This window comes from Amblyomma mixtum, chromosome 9 (genome assembly GCF_055824585.1).
Source record: "Amblyomma mixtum isolate Tamu chromosome 9, ASM5582458v1, whole genome shotgun sequence".
Lineage (NCBI taxonomy): Eukaryota > Metazoa > Arthropoda > Arachnida > Ixodida > Ixodidae > Amblyomma > Amblyomma mixtum.
The window spans coordinates 61,000,754-61,019,346 of NC_143020.1; the positions used below are offsets into that span (position 1 = coordinate 61,000,754).

An 18,593-nucleotide genomic window follows, 5' to 3' on the forward strand; every position below is an offset into this window, starting at 1 on the left:
AACTACTGCGACTACTACTGCTACGACGACTACTACTGCTACGACGACGCGAAACCCAGGAACCGGCACTCAACAGCGGTCCTGTAAAACTGTTCAATGGGCAGCGAACCTTTCTACTACACATGAGTACTCCGGAAGATTCGGTTCGGTTCCTGGTCCAGTCATTCTTTGATGTCTTGATGAAGGCCCTGGAAGTGAGGATTTCTGTGATCAAGTCTCTTTTTAAAAATACTGAACCCACCGGGTTTGTCTATAAGCCCTGTAGAAGTTCTTTTGTAGCACCTTTGGAAATACTGAGCTCTGGAGTAGTCAGGACGAGAGGTCCTCTCACTACCGACAGTTTTGAAACGCGTATAATACACAAAAGCGGCTACACTACACTGCCCAGTAGCGACTCGATGGGCCCCGATGTACGCAAAGGCAGTACATAAAAACCGGTAGCGACCAACAAGGCATATCGGGGGTATCGACTGATCCTTCGACTACCGCTTCGTCGCTAGGGTGCGCTGACTGTGTCGCAATCCACGCGTTCCGTTGTTCGCATTGCTTTTTATAGGGATGGTAGCCTGCGTCCATGGCCATTTTCCACATTTAACGAACCTTATGAAAGACAAACTTAGTGTTGATATTGATAATGAAACTGAAACGTACATATGATCAGAGATGATGTTATCTTCCACCCGCCATAAGCTTTCGTTCGTATGGCAGCGCAGGATTCCAAGATCAACTTGTCTGTAAGTCAGCAGAGCATAATCGTGCTAGCCTGCCAGTGTCGAGACGGCGTATGTAAGGAGATTCTTTGCACGGGGCACGAGAAGCCAGATGAGGGGTAAAGTACAGAGGGCAAAACACATGTCTGGAACTACCGAACTGTGTGTTCCACAGCTCCTAAAGCTGCTGCCACTAGGAGCGCAAAAAAAAAAACGACGATGAAAACCTATGATTTTAGCAGTATATGCTTAAGTTCAGACCATTTTTAAACAAAAGTTTTCGCTAGATATCGCATGTTGCGCCCGAAACACGCATAGAACGTGTGTTGGAAAAGCGTTTTGCCCACTGTACCTGAATCTTATAGCACCTCTAATTTCAAGGTCTGCGCAATGCAACTTTTGACCAGCAAATAATCTGTGTGTTCGCCACCAGTTCCGTTCGCTAAAAGAGACAACGCACACGCGTCGAAACGTAGTGAGTCACATTTCAAGATGGCAGACAACAAAAAAATTGCATGCTGTCCTTGTGTTAGCCTTGCAAAGCAGTTCAAAGATATAGGCTATCTGGCCCAGCAACCGTCCCCCTTCAAGCGATATCAAAGCGATTGTAAGCTTCACAGTGGTGTAAAGACAAGATATAGCAAATCATGTGCTCCACATCTGCGACCGAGAATTTCGCGCAGCGTCGAGGAGCAGGGAGAAGATGCGGGTGGTCGATGGCGACTGCAAGCCAGCGGTACACGCTCGTCGGATTTTCAACCGAGTTGGACTGGAGGCCCCTACGCTTCGTGGAGCCAGTTCCTCCTGTCAGGGTGTGTGGCGCCTGCGGACTTGTGCGACCGGTGACCGCCTCTTTTGCGTGCAAGCACATCCTGTGCGAGTCCTGTTACGATCAATCCGCCCAGGGCAGTGCGCGTGTCTGTCCCCTGGATGGCCACCAGTGCTTCGATAATGATGTGTATTTGCAAGAGGTCCCTACCGACGTCCTGCGGAGAACTGCGGTAAGTAGGGAGGAAATGGGACAAGTGCTGTGTTCATACGTGTTATTAACCGTCTACATGCATTTGCAAGACCGTGAACTGGTTTCAAGCGAACGTTCGCTGAAAGTTAACGCTGCTTTTTTCTGGTTTGGTACCGAAAGGCGACAGCTTTTTGCAGTATGAGTGGCAGGGATGAAAACAGGAAGGTTGACAGGAAGAGTTGCCGATGTGGTCTTTTATGGATGCAAGAAAATTGAATCTAGCTTCATCAATCACTTCAGGGCAGGATTGATATGATTGACGGGAGGGTGATAAGGATGGCGTTGTAGGTTTGTGAATATAGATGTTATCAGGTCGCGAAGGAGCGGGTAACGGGACGTAAAGATGTTTGCGTGGTATGCGTGGTTCCAGGATATGAGTTTTTTCTGGAAGGATTCCAGAGTATGATTAGCCTAACGCTATGCGAGTCATAGAATTTGGCATTTTTAAGCGGTACAAAAGGTAAATGGGGAATACTGCAAATATGAAGAGACAGTTATGCACATAGCAAGTCTTCGAGTTAAAAAAAATAAAACAGCTGGGCTTATACGAAGAAAGCCACAGGAAATTGTTCCTCACACCGCTTCTATAAGGAGAACATTGTTAGAAGAGTCCGTTAGGATAAGCACATTTGGCCGCTGAGAAAAGGTATAACACGGTACATAACGATAAACATACCAAAGGGGACCATCTGCTAATAGGGACACCTCAGTGAAGCTCCGGTTTAATTTCGAATATCTTAGGCTTTTCTAATGTGCGCTGATATCGTATTGTACACCTTTCAATTTTTTTATATTAATAACACATGAGCGACGACCGTTCGCTTAATCGGTGCCCTGTGACGGAGCAAATCGGCAAACTCAGCAAGAGTTTTCATGCGCAAGTAGCACATGGCCGTGCGATCGTCGTCTCTTGCGATGTTCTTAAGCTGCGCACAGCAGCCCCTTATTCTTTCTTTGTCGTATCGCATTCCTTGTAATGAGCAGGACAAACTACGTAGCCTGAGCTCCTATCAGTATGCTAAGCTCCTCCAGCGAATCTTGCATTCAATGATTAGTTTCTTATATTAGCCCCGCCGCGTTGGCTCAGTGGTTACGGCACTCGGTTGCTGGCCCGAAAGACGCGGGTTAGATCGCGGCCGCGGCGGTAGAATTTCGATGAAGGCGGAATTCAAGAGGCCCGTGTACCGTGCGATGTCAGTGCACATTAAAGAACCCCAGGTGGTCTAAATTTCCGGCGCCCTTCACCACGGCGTCCCTCATGGCCTGAGTTGGTTCGGGACGTTAAACCCCAATAAACAAAGTTTCTTATATTAGAAAGGCTTAGCGTAGCGCGATCCGCTACCACGAACCGGTTCCTGGAGGCGCGTACTACGCATGCGCAGTTGCCTTTGAGGAGCGTACACTTGCCGCTGCGCAGTCGGAGCTCAGTTCTCGTGGAAACAGATCACCGTAGCAGATCGCGCAATGCTAAATCTCTTCTTTTGTTTTCGGAGGATTACAGGATTGTTTCTGGCCTACTTTTTTGATACCTGGGTGGTAAAAGCGCGAAGAAAAAATTTAGTAGGAAAATGAGGGCAACTTAATATCTCCGGTGATGTCGTCCTTTTGTTGGCGCTTGTCAAACAGTGCAGGGTAGGCGCTGCTGGCTTGGCATGCATAAGCAATGCTTAAGCTTCACTACGCAGTCTTACAGGCGAGCGGTTGAAGTGCAGGGGCGCGGCGGCGCCAAATATGTCCATCTAAACCAAATACAGAAATCACATTTCTGCGCACAGCTGCTAATATAGGAGCTCGCATTGCATAATTTTGTGTAATATATTCCTCGGCCTGTATCTTGCTTATATTGACAAGGAAGGGAAGTAAACATATCACAATTGCACAAGCGTGCTATTTCTATCTTCGTTGATTATGTACGAAGTAGATCAGTTGCAAGTTCAGCAGTAGGGTGTGTGTGCGTGTGCGCGTGCGCGCGTCCGTGTGCGCGTGTGTGCGTGTGCGTGCGCGCGTGCGTGTGTGTGTGTGTGTGTGTGTGTGTGCGCGCGTGCGTGGGTGTGTGTGCGTGTGTGTGTGCGCGCGTGCGCGTGTGCGTGTGTGTATGCGCGCGCGCGCGCGTGTGTGTGTGTGTGTTGCATGCTTACTGTTCCCGCCTGTTCCTTCTGCGTCAGTTGTGAACCTTGGCCCAGCATAACACGTTACTGCAGAATAGACGTTTCAACGTATGGTCAAGCTGTTCATGTAGACAAAAAAAAAGTCCGAAACGGTCGGCACAAGTGCAAAATAGACATATACCAGTTTGTATGTTGTGTTCCTAATCTTTTACCGCATGTTATGCCTTTCGTTCTTTCCTTCGCAGGTGAGATGCTGGAACGAACAAGCTGGCTGCGAAGCCACGGTGGCTGCTTGTGACCTCGGCGACCATTTCCACAACGACTGCCGCCACCACTCGACCTCCTGTCCCAAGTGCTCGGCGTCTGTTCTCTGCACCGACACCCACGCACACCTGATCAGCGACTGCAACACCGTACTTTTGTACGCACCGCCTTCGAACCAGCGTGGGGCGGCGACTTTAGCAGCGTGCATTGAATTGCTGGACCAACGCACGGCTGTCGTAAAAGCTGGGCTAGAGCAAATTCTCAATAACCACAGGGTCCACAACCACACACTGAGCGAAGTCCGGAGCGCTATAGGATCGTTGAACGAGGGAATAAGGGGAGAGCTCGCCGAAACTTCACGCCGTGGCAACGCCAGATTCGTGCGAAGTGCAGCTCACTTGGCTAGCGTTGTTAAGCAGGAAGCGACGGAATTCTTAGCGGCGCCTAATTTGGCTGAGAGCGGAGTTCTTGATCTGATAACCAAACTGGAACAAACGCTAGGGCAGGAGGTTCAATCCGAGCTGGGTACAATTAGCAGCAAGGTTCAAGAGAACGCGACGAAAATCGACGCCATACACTCTCAATTGATCGAACAGAGCCGAGAGGCACTTGATCGCATCGGCATAGTGACGTCGCAAACGTCGCTAGAAAGGACAATTTACGGATTCGCTGTTGAAAGAATCGGCCATCTCCAGGGCATAGCGGCCAGTGACGGATGGGCCGAATTTGTGACTGACCGCGTCTACCTTCGTGGTTACTGCATGTCTCCCGGGGTGCGCCTGACGAAACACGGCAACACAGTGTCGCTGCACGCTCGGATTCTTTTGCACAGAGGAGAAAACGACGACTCTCTCGAATGGCCCTTGCGAATGGCTGCCAGGTTCAGCGTGGTACACCCGGACACGGGTGAAGAACGCGTAGATATTCACCCAGCCTGCGAACTTGTTTCTTTACCAGGAACACCGCAGAAGGAGCCCAGATTACGCGGGTTACCCGCCGCTTTTCTCATGAGCGAACTTCGCCATGACGGGTTCGTGAAAGACGACCTGCTTCTTCTCAGGTATGAGCTTATTTGTCGAAGGAGACTTAGTACCTAAGCGGCACTTTCGATTTTGGATGCTTAGTCACGGTGAATCAATTCTGGGTAACAAGAAATTTGTGTTCATCTGAAATTGACTGAATGTCTACTTGATACTAAACCTTTCATAACCTCTCTTTCATAAAGTGTTTTAGTAATTTAACCCGCTGTTAATATGCTTTAGGAAATATGTTTTAAAAAGTGACGGACGATTATATCAAATGGCGTGTCAGCTGTGATATCAAGGGGTTTGCCTTTGGCAAACAACGGACATTTGCAAGTGATTTAATGTCTGATATAATCAACAGGTTCTGCGTGACATTTCGGGGATTAGAAGTGCACATATGCTTTATATTTCCGCGAATCTTTGAAGCGTTTGTTTGTTGTGTTTATTTGTTCATGCTTCAAGGCTCCCGGCACGCCGCTTTATCGCCTCGTTTGTGACGCAAGACGTGCCTAGAATTATCTCGAATGATCGCATCCAGGCGGAGCCGATTCTACTTTGTGCCAGAATGTTGCAGTAACTTCCCGAGCTTGATATCGAATGTTCGCTATCAGCTTTAAAAAGAGCACGGCCGACAGCGGCGGGCATTCTGTTCGACGACCGCCGAGCACGCTTGTTGCTACGCCGCCGCCGAGTGGTTCAGTTCTTTGCGGGCGCAAGTCAGCCCAAATAAAGAGTTTCGTTTCGAGGACATTCTCGCTGTTTTCCTGTCGCCGAACTGCAGTCACCACTACGTGACAATATCTATCTGAATGTCCGCGAACACGTTGAAGAAATGAATGGCCCACTCTCGCAAACGTTAAATGAACGCAGCCTTTAAAATTGCAGTGGACACTCAAGCTCCACCTTAAGGGTATGACGCGATAACTTAGTGGGTTAGGCTTCCATTCTTAGCAGTTTGACACCTTTGAACGTACTTTTCATTAAAAAATTGTTTTAATGAATTTACCAATTACGCACTAAATTTTTTTAATTAGCATCGTCAAGCATTGGCTTTTCATTATGAGAATATTGATACCTTTGAACCCCTTTTTGCTTGTTTATGGGGTATAACGTCCCAAAGCGACTGAGGCTATGAGAGACGCCGTAGTGGAGGGCTCCGGAAATATCGACCACCTGGGGTTCTTTAACGTGCACTGTCATCGCACAGTACACGGGCCTTGAATTTCTCCTCCAAAGAAATTCAACCGCCGCGGCCGGGATCGAACCCACGTCTTTCGGGCCAGCAGCCGAGCACCACAGCTACTGAGCCACCGCGGCGGCTCCCCGCTTTGCATTTTTTTTATTTCTTTAATCACTGAATTACAATGATTTCGTTAAATAGCCCCGATAATAGCTCGCCGGTTCGAATGCCCGCTAACCCTGCTAGTACGTTTATGCTGAATCGTGTGACCGCCGCTAACCCTGCTGAATCTGCTGCTGCTGAATTTATGCTGAATTGTGTGACGTCATCCGGAACATTCTGTGGAAAACGGTTGGCATGGTATGTTTTTTTTTTTTTATGCAGCCTCCGATTATTACCGACGCATGTTGCCGAGTACGCCGGCGGCTTTTCGATCGAACGAGCTGCATACGCTGTCCCGTAATATGTATGCTGCTTACATGTTAGTGAGAACTGGAAATTCCTAATGAAAATGTTTTTGTACGCACTGAGATTTGTAGATAATTTGTTGCTGTGCATATTACCCTTTTGAAATGCCTTATTGTCGTATATCAAAAAATAGTGGACCTTCTGCCTGTGAAGCCTTCATGCTCAGATGCTAGTTCTCTTTGTGCGTAGTGAGACAGCAATCTTTAATGATGTCAGCTGTTTCATAGCCATCTTCCTCGATAATCACTTTCAGAGAATTTGCTTGAACTTTTCCCATAAGCCCAATCTTACTATTCCTACGTGCTCATTGTGGCGTACTTTTTTTTTGATTTTTCATTGTGTGACCACTGGATTCTTTGTTTCGTTTTGTGTGCATAGGTTTTGATAGCAATAAAGAAAATGGCTCTCCTCATTGCGTTCTAAAAGCCATGCCCAATTTAATGAAAGAGCCCAGTGCTATTCTCACACCATTTCTTTGCCTTATGCCGTTATGTAGAGGCGTAAAATAGCTTATCCTGCTTTGAGCGTGTAGATTTAAATCTTGTCTCGTGTTTTTGTAGAGTAACCTTTTGCTGCGTAACTACTTTGAGTTTTGTATTGTGATTATAAAATAATACATTACAGTTAATTCAATATTACCACTAGTGCTTCTTATGTGAGAAACAATTATACGAGCGGAAGCACTGTTAACCATGGTCTCCACTGTCTCAAATCAAATGTAAAGGGTCAAGGTCACGTACCCAATGGTCACTCGTATGATCACATTGTCATACAACCATACTCGTAGCTTGGGCCATACCACCTGAGAGCTCGGGTTGACCGTGCGAGGCACTGACAGTCATTGTCAATGGGGTACCTAGTGTCTAAAATCAAATTTCATGGTCAAAAAGGTCAAAGGTGAAAGTCACTGGTCAAGGTCAGGTACCCAATGGTCATAGATCACGTGATTATACTGTCATAGCTTAGGTCATGCGAATACGCAGTTAAGTTCGGTCTGACCTTGCGAATCATTCAAGGCGATTGTCTCATCCGCATCGAAATCGGAAGTCATAACCCGAGGTGTACAGCTCTCGCTCTGAAACTCGATCAAGACATTCCTGTTGGGGCCGATTGCTCTCGAGTGCTCGCACAGAGTGTCCCCTTGAACTGTAGCAGTTGGTACAATCACACTTTGAAATTCAGGGCAACAGGTGAGAAGATGACGAAGGGGGATGACCCATCGAGAGCACCAGCTTGCAGGATATTGTGCGTCCTCTACAATTTTCCGACCAAAAACCCTCGCTCTCAGACGGCAATCTAGCATTTTTGTTCGAAAAGGGAGGGAGATGTTCCTTTATCTATATGAGAGGGAAGTTGTTGAAAGGACACAATAGAGCAGGGGCGCGAACGCGAGGAACGGGTCGAGACAGGTACTTTTTTCTAAATATAAAATGCTTCTGATCGCCAAGCTATACCATTTCCTTTAAGCCATGGTTTAAAACGCGAAATTAGTAACAATACATCTTTTCTTCATAGACCGGCTAACAGTAAGCCAAGATGCAAAGTACACAGTACAAGAAACGTCAATCAGTGGCATATTAAAACGTACAGAACAACAATAGATTTCAAAGATTCGAAAGTATACTACCACATTTGGTAAATTCCCTTTATTTTTATAATGTTAGCGTAAGAACCACCTCGTACAAGAACCTCTTAGGATACTTTTTACTAAATGACTCTCCATTGCGTTTCTAAAAGAAATGAAATGTATTATTTCGCTTATATATTTATTTATTTATTTATTTATTTATTTATTTATTTATTTATTTATTTATTTATGGCATACTGCAGGCCGTGAGGCCCAAGCAGGAGTCGATACAGAACAGAACACAAATTGAGCAATAATACCAATAATATTTGATTCATGTGTCACTTTTTTTTACGGGAAGTACCTATTGTGATCATGTGTAATGTTGTTGTATAGAAACCTGTGTGACCCACTGTTTCTCTGCCAAAGTGAGCGGCTGGGGGTCCATGGGGGAGTGAAGCTGTCCAAGAGGCAGCTTTCACTTCCTGCCACCATGTACATTTTGGTGGTGAAATAAACGTTATTATTATTATTATTGTTATTAATGCTCGTCAAGGAAATGCATCATTGTAACCTTTCGAAAACTTCCTTTTACACTCTCTCTCTAAATCTGGCCGTGACCATCGGGGCTTCAGGTTCACGCATTAGGTGATGAAAGAGAGGTGATTGGGGTAGGGCCCCATTGGCCATTTCCCCTCACAATACTAGGTGGAGCCTGTATTCTCTGGCCCCATTGGCAAGCAACCCCGCCCGCGTCCGTTGACCCAAGGGGGCATCTCCCCTCATCTTTTCGAAGAAGGGTCACTGACTCATTTCCCTGGCGCCAACCCCTTCAGTCAGCAGAGCTGGAAGTGAAAAAGCGGTCGGTGAACGAGGGTTTTTGGTTGGAAGAAACCTTCCTGCAAGTCATCTTTCCTGCAGTCTGCTTGTTCTCTATTCTGTTGATATAGCCACCACCCGTGCCATTATTCTTCGTCTTTGTCTTGAGAAACCCGGTGCAGAGGCTTCATAGAATACATAAGAGCAGTTGACTCAGTGAAAACCTAAGCCGTAATTCGAGCATTTCGGAACTGTTATGTAGAGAGGCATATGTAAATGCAGAACGGCGCGATTGATGTGTCCACAGACCCAGTGAGCCTGTTATGAGCCTTTCCTATCCTAATATGCTACGGTATGTATCAAAACTTTGGTTAAAGGTAGTTGAGAAACCCGGTGCAGAGGCTTCATAGATTGCATAAGAGCTGTTGACTCTGTGAAAACCTAAGCCGTAATTCGAGCATTTCGGAACCGTTATGTAGAGAGGCATATGCAAATGCAGACAGAAATGTTTATAGTGGCTTCACAGCCCCCCTCAGCCCTACTTATGGAAATTTATGAAATCTTAAACATATAGGGTGCCAGGCTGGGAGACAAAAATCTATCAAGCTCTATTTACCGCCTCTATTGGGGATGGTGGTGGAAAAACGTTTATTTGCTCTATTTTACTATATTTTTGTGGCTTCAGATGGAGTCTTCCATCTTATCATCAGGATCGGTTCCCCTAGTCCAGGGCTCCGCCGAGGGTAGCTGCCCTGCGTGCACGCCTTACTAGTCCTTATTGGACTTTCAGGATGTCGCTGGATAGCACCCTCCCCCACTGTTCCGCACTCGGGTTTTCTATTATGGGTAGCTCGTCTATTTTCTGGCAAGCCCATGTGGTATGGTATAGGGTTGGTTTGTCTCCACACCACGGGCACTCGCTCTTGTACAGCGTGGGGTAGGGTTTACTTAGGATGTTTGATCACGGGAATGTTCCCGTTTGTAACTGTCGCCATGCTACGGCGTCTTCTCTATTTAGTTGTTTGTGTGGGGGCGGCTATTTTCGTTTGATATCTCTGTAGTAGTTAAGAATGTCTGTACAGTTTTGGGCTACCGGCTCGGGTTCCTCAGCGGTGTCGGGAATGTTGGATGCTCGGTTTGTTGCGTAGCTTCGAGCTATTCTATCCGCCTCCTGATTTCCCGTAATGTCGGTATCTCCCGGCACCCAAGGCATTTGAGTAGATGAATTCTGAATAGCAGGTGATATAAATTGTTTTGGAATAACCTAGAAATATCCGGCTTGCTAATGACATCGCCTTGTTTGCAGTATTTCAGGGGGCTGTTGAGACGCGGGCTCTCAGTTGCCGTCGGGACGCGGGTCCGCTGTCGCCGACCAGCCGGAGCAATGAAGAGACGGGGGGTTAAGGAGCAGCGTGAAAGAAAAGGTATATGTATTTACATATTTACAAGTAGCGAGAAGCACGATACATGGCACGATGTATCTCAACAGGAAAAAGACACAGACACAGGAGACGGGAGCCCTTAAATAGAGTCGGCACAGACTCCCGCCCCTTTTCGTCCAATCAGGAGCGTCCTGTTGGCTGATTGGCCGCCAAGGCTTGAACGCCAACCCGGGTAGCGTTCCCGTAGGTGTACGGCCCGAACGCACAACGCGCTCCACGATGACGACGCGCAGGCTCGGAGAGACGCCGGCTTGGACGCCGTCCTTGGGGAGCGTCTCTGTAGCTCACCGGCCGAACGCGCAACACTGGGAGCGTTCCGGTGTTAGATATTCACGTTCACAACAGGGCCCATTGCAAAGTCTCATCGAGGATCTAAACATGTTAAGCATAAACGTGGGGATAAAAATTATTCTCAAGAAGTCTAAAGTAATCTCCAGTAGTTTAGGAAGGCCACATGGGTTTGCGACAGGCAATGAAGCCATGCAAGTTTTCAGCGATTGTATTTACGTTAGGCGGTAGGGATCGTTGAGCCAGACCACTGCAGTGAAATATCTAGGTGCGCAAAAATACGGCTCTCATGTTTTTCTGGCACTATCTTATCTGGTCATGCATGGCACTTTACCGGCGTTCCCCATGTAGAAACTAGATAAAAGTTTTATGCGACCAGCACTTACGAAAGGGGAGAGAATTTTCAGGCCCACGAAATGGATTGTGCTTAATTTAAAGGATTCCCCGCCAGCTATGGAAAGGAAGTTGTTAGGTGTAAACTTAAGAGACGGGAATATGGGAGAATGAAGCAGAGGATGATGGAAAGCCTTTATTTAATAAAAGAGGTGAGGCTTTCTTAAAGAGCCCCGCAATGGGTGGAGTCCCTATTCCGGGACCCCATTGGTCGAAGCCGCCAGCTTAGCCCTCTTGACCAAAGCCTTTTGGGCCTGAAGGTCCGAGCAGCCAAGCAGGGCCGCCTCCCATTCCTCTCTGGTAGGGTTGGGGTGGGGGGAGAGAGCTGAGTTGCGCTGGCAAGCCCAAACCATGTGGTAGGTGTCAGCCACCTCGCCACAGTGTTTGCACCTGCCAGTGAACGCGGGATCGAAGTGTTTTAATACTGCCGGGCACAGCATTGTATTAGTGAATAGTCTAAGTAGAACGCGTTCGTTTGCTTTCCCCAGTCCCTTTGCAGGGGCTGTGTACACGCGGTGCCTATCCTTAGGACAAGACCGAAATAACATCTGAGTTTATTTCAAGAAGAAGAAAGTGCTAGAATAAAAGAAACAGTCGCCGAAAATCGTTTTAAAACATGACGCTTCTGGACCCCTGCGGTTTCTTTTTCGCAATGAGGATGGACGAAATGAGCAGCTTGTTTTTTGCTTTGTAATCGAGGAGATTACCCTTCCTCCTGTTAATATCATTCTTGGTAGCCTGCATGTAAGCAGATTCCAAAAGCAATCGTGACAATAAAGTTTTCTTGGCGTCCAAGATTATCGAGTTTTCTCAGCAAATGCTGTGCTACATAATTTCACCATATTGTACAAGGGCGTTGGAGGCCGTGCTACATTTTTGACGCAGTTTTTGCACTCTCTCATTGTTGTTTTAAAATCGTCTTACTATTCAATGTATGAATCATCGCAGTTTGTGCACCTGATCTTATGCATGACGCTGGGGTAAGGTGGGTGCTCCATACGATATTTTACGTGACAGAGCCGTTGTTTCAGCTTGCTGGATGGCTTAGTGCATTAGCAGTACGAACGGTACCTTCTCGATAACTACGCCCACTCAGTGCGCTGTCAAGCACGGATATAAGAGGCGGCCTATTTCGTCTCTCGTCACTGAGAACAATGGACATGTAGGGGTACCGAAACGCCATGTTTTAAAACCATTTTTAACGAGTGCGTGTTTTATTCTACCACAACACGTCTCCCTCCTCAGACAGGACTCTCTCCAACCCTTGACTACGAAGAAATCGTCACGGGCAGGCCATGGAATGGGAAGGCAGGTTAACCGATGGTTATTAAAGGTAACGCTAGCCGGAAAATAAAGTTGGAAGCTTCTAAGGATAAGGTAGCCGCAGATGGCACAGGAAGGGGTGGATTGAGGAATATTAGAGAAGCTTTTCTACTGAAGTGCATATCATTACTCTGTAGGCGACGCTGCTGCCTAAGTATGGAAGTTTTCTAATTATATTTATCGAGCCGTCCACAGCTGTCTCTCAAGGCTGTACCTCAAGGCCTTGGTCAGCTCTCCCTAAGAATTTTTGGCTGGTCTAACAAAGCAGCTCTCAATTGCATTCTTGCACTGAGCACCATCGCGCGCTGCTGCCGCACAAGCTGGTGTCTCACTGAAAGTAAAGCTTAGAGAGCTTGAAGAAGACATTCAGATTGACTACAAATGCAATGATATTACTCCACGTTTGTACATTGATCCACTCAGTTCTCTATTTATTTCTTAACGTAACACATGCAATATTCCTTTGGAATGCCCGCTGCGCTGTCTTCGATTTAAGTTGTTGCCTTTTCACCATCCACAGCTTCCTTCTCATAAGGTAGTACTTGTGAGTTGCATCTGTTCTAAAGATTCCTCTCGAGATACAATCGCCAGCTGTTATTCATTACATCAAAAAATCTACATGCCCAGTCCACTACACCCCATTCTGATTCTTCTATAGTATTTCGCCATCGTGGGAGTGGTCGTGGTTTGCTATTGCCACGTATCTTTATTAGATGCTGTCGCTGAGCATGTACTCTGCTTCGCTGCCCATCTCCTTTAAGCTTCCAATATTATCTCTGCTCAGTAATTCAAAACCAGGCTTCTGCTTTTCCTGTCTTGGTCGTCAATCATGCTCTGCAATTCATTCCCTGAGTTATTTAAAGGCAATGTCATCTGCAAATAGGTGAATGCTTTGGTATTCTGTATTTAATTTTATACCCAACCCCTCTGAACCTTTTTCCTTGAAAATATCGTATACGCACTTGTAAATGCTACATTAAAAAACCAGGCTGCGCATTAGACAGCATTGGAGGGTACCCTAACATTATTGACCAGAAATTGGGTACTTCAACGCATACCGATTTCTCAATATAAGACGGCTATTTTCTAGTTTCTCTTAGACCAAAAAAGAGTCTCACAGTTCGCAGTCGAGTCTGCACGCTCACATATCCCAGTGGCATATTAACTGGCGTGACATCTTACTGGATGGGAATGGTTCAGTGCCATAACCAGAGTATGATGAGCTTTCAAAGAAAGAAAGAAATAAAGACGGCTGTGTTCTTAACGCAAAAATGGGCGCCTAGCACAGCTGTTCTACTTCACCGATACGGTCTGCGATACGTTCGACGAGATGCTCTAGGTGGGTCCGCGATAGTCGCCATGGCGACCGACCACAAGATAAAAAAAGATAAAAGCCCATGTCGCGGGGGCGTAAAAAGGTAGTTCGTCAGGCCGCCTTGGCAACGAGCGTACGTGAGGATTGATGCCTCCTGGAAGTTCGCAGTACACTCTGGTCGGGTTCTCCCCGGAACTAGACTGGAGGCCCCTGAAGTTCGTGAAGCCCATTCCACCCAACAGGGTATGCTCCGCCTGCGGACTGGTGCGCAAGAGGACGGCACTGCTGCCCTGCATGCACGTCCTGTGCGAGCCTTGCTACGAACAGAGCGCGCAGGAAGACCTGCACGTATGTCCACACGACGGCTACGAGTGCCACGAGGAGGACGAGGTTGACTGGAAGGACATTCCTGCAGAGCACCTGCTGAGGAGAGAGGTGAGTGGAAATGAAAAAAAAAAACTGGCGCGGACGCTCAAGCTTAGGGGTATGAAATGATAGCGTTAATGGGTTAACGCTCACGATATGCAGAAGTGGCGAGTGTACACTTAACATTGATAGAATCCCGGGAGCCTTGATACCACTCCTATTTTGGTGCGAGAGCTCCACTTCTCGCATCCAATGCTGAAGCTCACGTCGCGTTCTGAAAATGACCTTCACAGGAGCGCGACTGTTGTTACGCGCCGTAATACGTGGCTCGCCGCTCTTCGCTACCGCTGGTGCGACGGGGAGAGCCGGCGGCACTCGCTAGCTCGGCACGTGAGCCTCATCACGTGACTCACGTTCTCCTAAATAAAGCACGTACGCTGCTCGGTGTATCAACGACGACAGGTCGAATCCGACCACACTGCACATTCTGGGCCCCGAGAACTGCGTCTAACCATGCTTAACCAAGCTTTCGCTCCGTATAACCAAGTTCAGCCTACATGAACCTCAGCTATTTTTTCTCGCTTTTTGCCGTTCCCCTTTTCCTGAAATTCTTAGTAACTGCACTTGCGGAGAACATAAATTTGCATGTTAAAGGGCAGTTTAAACTTGCAGGCGGCTGTAGGCTACCAGATTTACTCCAACAGCTAAGAGGTACAAGTAGCGACAACCGAAAGAAATTTGTGTGCTACAAGTATATCAGTTAAACAGACAGCTTGCAGACATTGATGCTTCTCAGACCAACTGTTTTGCAACGCGAGTAGCCCGCAGGCCTCGTCATAAGACACCCTAAACATGGTGGGCTCTGGCAGACGCCTGCTTTTCGGCAATCAGGGTGCAGCAGTATGTCTTGCGCGACTCGTTGCCCACCGATGGGGTGCCTGCCCGATCACTCGAACTCTGGAATGAAGCATAAAACAGGGTTCTGCATATGTAATAAACAGGAAAGTAGTCAACCATAAAAATTATTTCCATATGCTGGGAATTCTGACAACTCGTCTACGCTCAGTATTTAGATTGTAGCGGCGAGAGCTAATCGGGCAGCATTTGCGCTCTTCAGGTCCCGAGAGGCCATCACACCCTGCGGCGGTAGCGCGAAAAATGCCTCCAAGAAGCTTCGCACGTTACCTTCTCCCTTTGATATAGGCTTTCCTTCTCTTGCTTTCTTCCTCTTCTTTCCCCCTCGCAGCAACTAACCACGCTCCGCGCTCTTGCTCACGGCTATCAACACACAGTGGGGACGTCTCTTTTAAAGCCCCTTGCTTGCCCTATATTTTACAAGATTAAAGGACAAACGAGAGGCCTAACTTTATGGTGACAGCAATCCGCAATAAAATAACATAACTAAAAAAAATAAAAATAGAATAACTTAAAATAACTGACAGCAACGAAACTCCTTTCACAGCCGTAAACACCCTGCGACAGAGGAAAATGGCTAAGCACGCCGGGATGCGTTGCTAATTGGTCCGCGCATACTAACCATTATTTTTATTCTGCAGGTCAGGTGCTGGAACGAAGAACGCGGATGCAATTCTGTAATGGCCGCTTCTGAGATCTCCACGCATTTCCAGAGCGAATGTGGACACCATTCAGTTTCCTGCCCAAAGTGTTCCGCTGGTGTTCTTTGCAGCGACGTGTGCTCCCACCTGAAGTCAGGCTGCGAGACGAAAGTGATGCCGCGTGAATCTGAAGTCGAAGTACCGTCACAGTCGAGGGATGACACCGCCTTTTTCTCTGCTTTGCGAGCAGAGCTTGAAAAGCAAGCGGCTGAAAGCAGGAGGTACATTGAGCGCCTTGTGGCTGATGCTGCCACGCATGCTGACGCACTAAACGGAGTCTCGCACGCCATAAACACTTTCAAGGAAACTCTAAAACAGGAACTGGCCACTGAGATCCGGCATCATCACGAGGATATGACTAGAAGCATGAGTGAGATTACAGTGTCTACGGAGGAAGTGAAAAATTGTGTCACTACATTTAGTAATGGCATTATTAATCTCCCCGGCTGTATAGAAAAATTAGAAAAAACACTTAAAGATGATTTTGTTGAGGGGACAAAGGCTTCTCGAGAGCATTTGTCGCAGATTACAACTTCCATCAAAGCTGAGGTTGAGGAAAAGGCAATGACGACAGCAGAGAAAATCAGACAATTCCTTCAACATTCTCAAGCGGCTGTCTCCATCTTCAATGTAGACGGTGTTGCAAAACTTAAAGAAGAAGCCCTAAACGTAGGCCGGGCTAGACATCTAAGGAAGAAGGTGTATCTGCGCGGGTACTGCATCACCCCTGGTGTCTACCTCAAAAAAGAAGATGAATGTGTAAATTTTTGTGCTTTAATATTTCTGCACAAAGGTGCATTTGATGACTTTCTAAAGTGGCCATTCCAGCACACTGTCAGCCTGTGTGTAGTGCACCCCAAAGACGGTTCCAAACGGCAATATGTGGAAGAGGCAAATCGTCCTCTCGAATATCTTCAAAAACCTACAGAAAGGGAAGACAGACAATTAGCTTGTATAAAAAATGCTCTTAACCTCAACGACCTGATAACTGGCGGTTTCGTGGAAAATGACAGGATCTTGGTCAGGTGGGAGTTGAACCCATGAGGTGGGTCTTGAAACAGCACCTGGTTTCGGGAGAACACATTTGTGATGTGTGATACTTTTGACTGATCATTTACTTGAGGCGGCTCGGCTGCATTCTGAAGAAACTTGTATCTGAGCAACGTTGCATCTTTGTCTGTGATTGCCGTTTTTTTCTTATATGCGTGGAAAAGAAAAATGTTCTCAGTTTTTTTGTGTTTTTTTGTGGCTGCTCTGGCACCCACTTGACAAAGCTGCAGCATTGGCACGCCATGCATTGGCTGATGCTAGCCGGCACGAGGCGGGAGTTGGAGTAGAGGTGGCAGAAGCTTGGTTCCAATAGAGGCAAAGTTAAAAGCTGTTCTTCACTGAGATTTGCTGCCCATTGTTGAGGCTGTGCTCAAAAACGTTTTGGAGTCCTTCACTGCAATGTGCATAAAAGACTTACTTTTTTTTATTGTTGTATATATCACTGGCCTTTAATAGGAGTATATACAGTGCACTTGTAATAGAGAGTTGTGTAATATATACTCAGCTATTTTGCTTGTCATTGCGAGAATTGCATGCACCTGCTCGATTGTTTGTCATGAAAGAATAGTTCAAAATTAATACCTTCTCTTCCAGTGTCCTTCCAGATCGGCTCATGCTACAAGAAATCCTAACAAGGAATTAATTTTTGTTAGCTACCAATTCTCCATTTTTTTCACTGATATCACCACAACTTCCGGCGTGAGGTGAACTGAACTTCCTGCAGAGCGAAGCAGATGTTTCTGGGCCTTTGTCATAAGGATACATAACGGAATCTTAGAAAAATCCGGTGTTCATGAGACGTTATGCAGCGCGTTCTCCCCTCTTTCAAAACACCTCCTCTACCGGTGACATCACACCTTGAGTAAAATCACCTGGCATCCGTCCACCATCAAGGCATAGGGAATCAACTGAAACTGACCCCTTACGCGGGCATTGACTCTGCTGCGCTTTGTGTTTCGTTGTAGAGCGATCGTAAATTGCTCTCCACTCGGTTATTGCACATTATTGGGTTATACCAGAAAGAGCGCATTTAAAAGTCTGCTCAGAGAGCTAGGCGCTTATCTGCTCAGCGTAGCGGTGCCGGATCTAATCAACACGGCACAGTCTGATTCTTTTTTTTGCCTCAAAAGACGAGCAGGTGTGAAAATTCAGGTTAGACGACAGGAGAATAGGTCACCATCTAGTTCGTGCACTCGTGTGCGCACGGAACGGTTCTGTTTGGAATATTTTGCGCAACAACCAGTAACAAAAACTGTATATAACTGAGGCAACCTGGACAGTACAAAATATCTCTTAATTTTCTCGAACAAGTGTAACGTAACCAAACATAGGTAATGGCGCTTCGGAATTAGGACATGTTACTGCTAGTGGATATGCCACAATACAACGTTTACTGCGACGTGTGGAGGAACCTCATTTTTTTTCCACCGCATCGGCACATTGTAAGCTAAGGGCATAGCACAAATGTGATTGCCTTAACCGGGAGCGCACGAAGCATTGCATTGATGTTCGGAAAATTGCACTTCGTGGCATATAATTAGAAACAACGCCGAGTATCTAAACACTTTACTATGGGATGTGAGAATTGGAATAATAAAGGCAAGGAGCCTTGGGAACAAATTCTAAAACGAGGAATTC

The 18,593-nt window shown here is 46.8% G+C and overlaps 1 protein-coding gene and 1 pseudogene across 1 annotated transcript; both read left to right on the forward strand.

Annotated features, from left to right (window-relative positions):
• Window positions 1-1,101: 1,101 nt before the first annotated feature.
• Window positions 1,102-4,235, forward strand: LOC149329259 (uncharacterized; annotated as a pseudogene).
• A 7,588-nt stretch (window positions 4,236-11,823) lies between these two features.
• LOC149329260 (TNF receptor-associated factor 6-like) lies at window positions 11,824-17,464 on the forward strand. The gene is made up of 2 exons (XM_089560176.1): window positions 11,824-14,358; window positions 15,846-17,464. Exons 1-2 carry the CDS (start codon window positions 14,071-14,073, stop codon window positions 16,947-16,949), a joined length of 1,392 nt encoding a protein of 463 aa, XP_089416302.1. The 5' UTR covers window positions 11,824-14,070; the 3' UTR covers window positions 16,950-17,464.
• Window positions 17,465-18,593: the final 1,129 nt, after the last annotated feature.

Bases quoted from the DNA above. Each gene is read 5' to 3' on its own strand.
- LOC149329260 (XM_089560176.1), top strand. From the start codon at position 14,071: ATGCCTCCTGGAAGTTCGCAGTACACTCTGGTCGGGTTCTCCCCGGAA. The intron at 14,359-15,845 runs GTGAGTGGAAAT...TTTATTCTGCAG, and splicing joins AGCACCTGCTGAGGAGAGAG to GTCAGGTGCTGGAACGAAGA.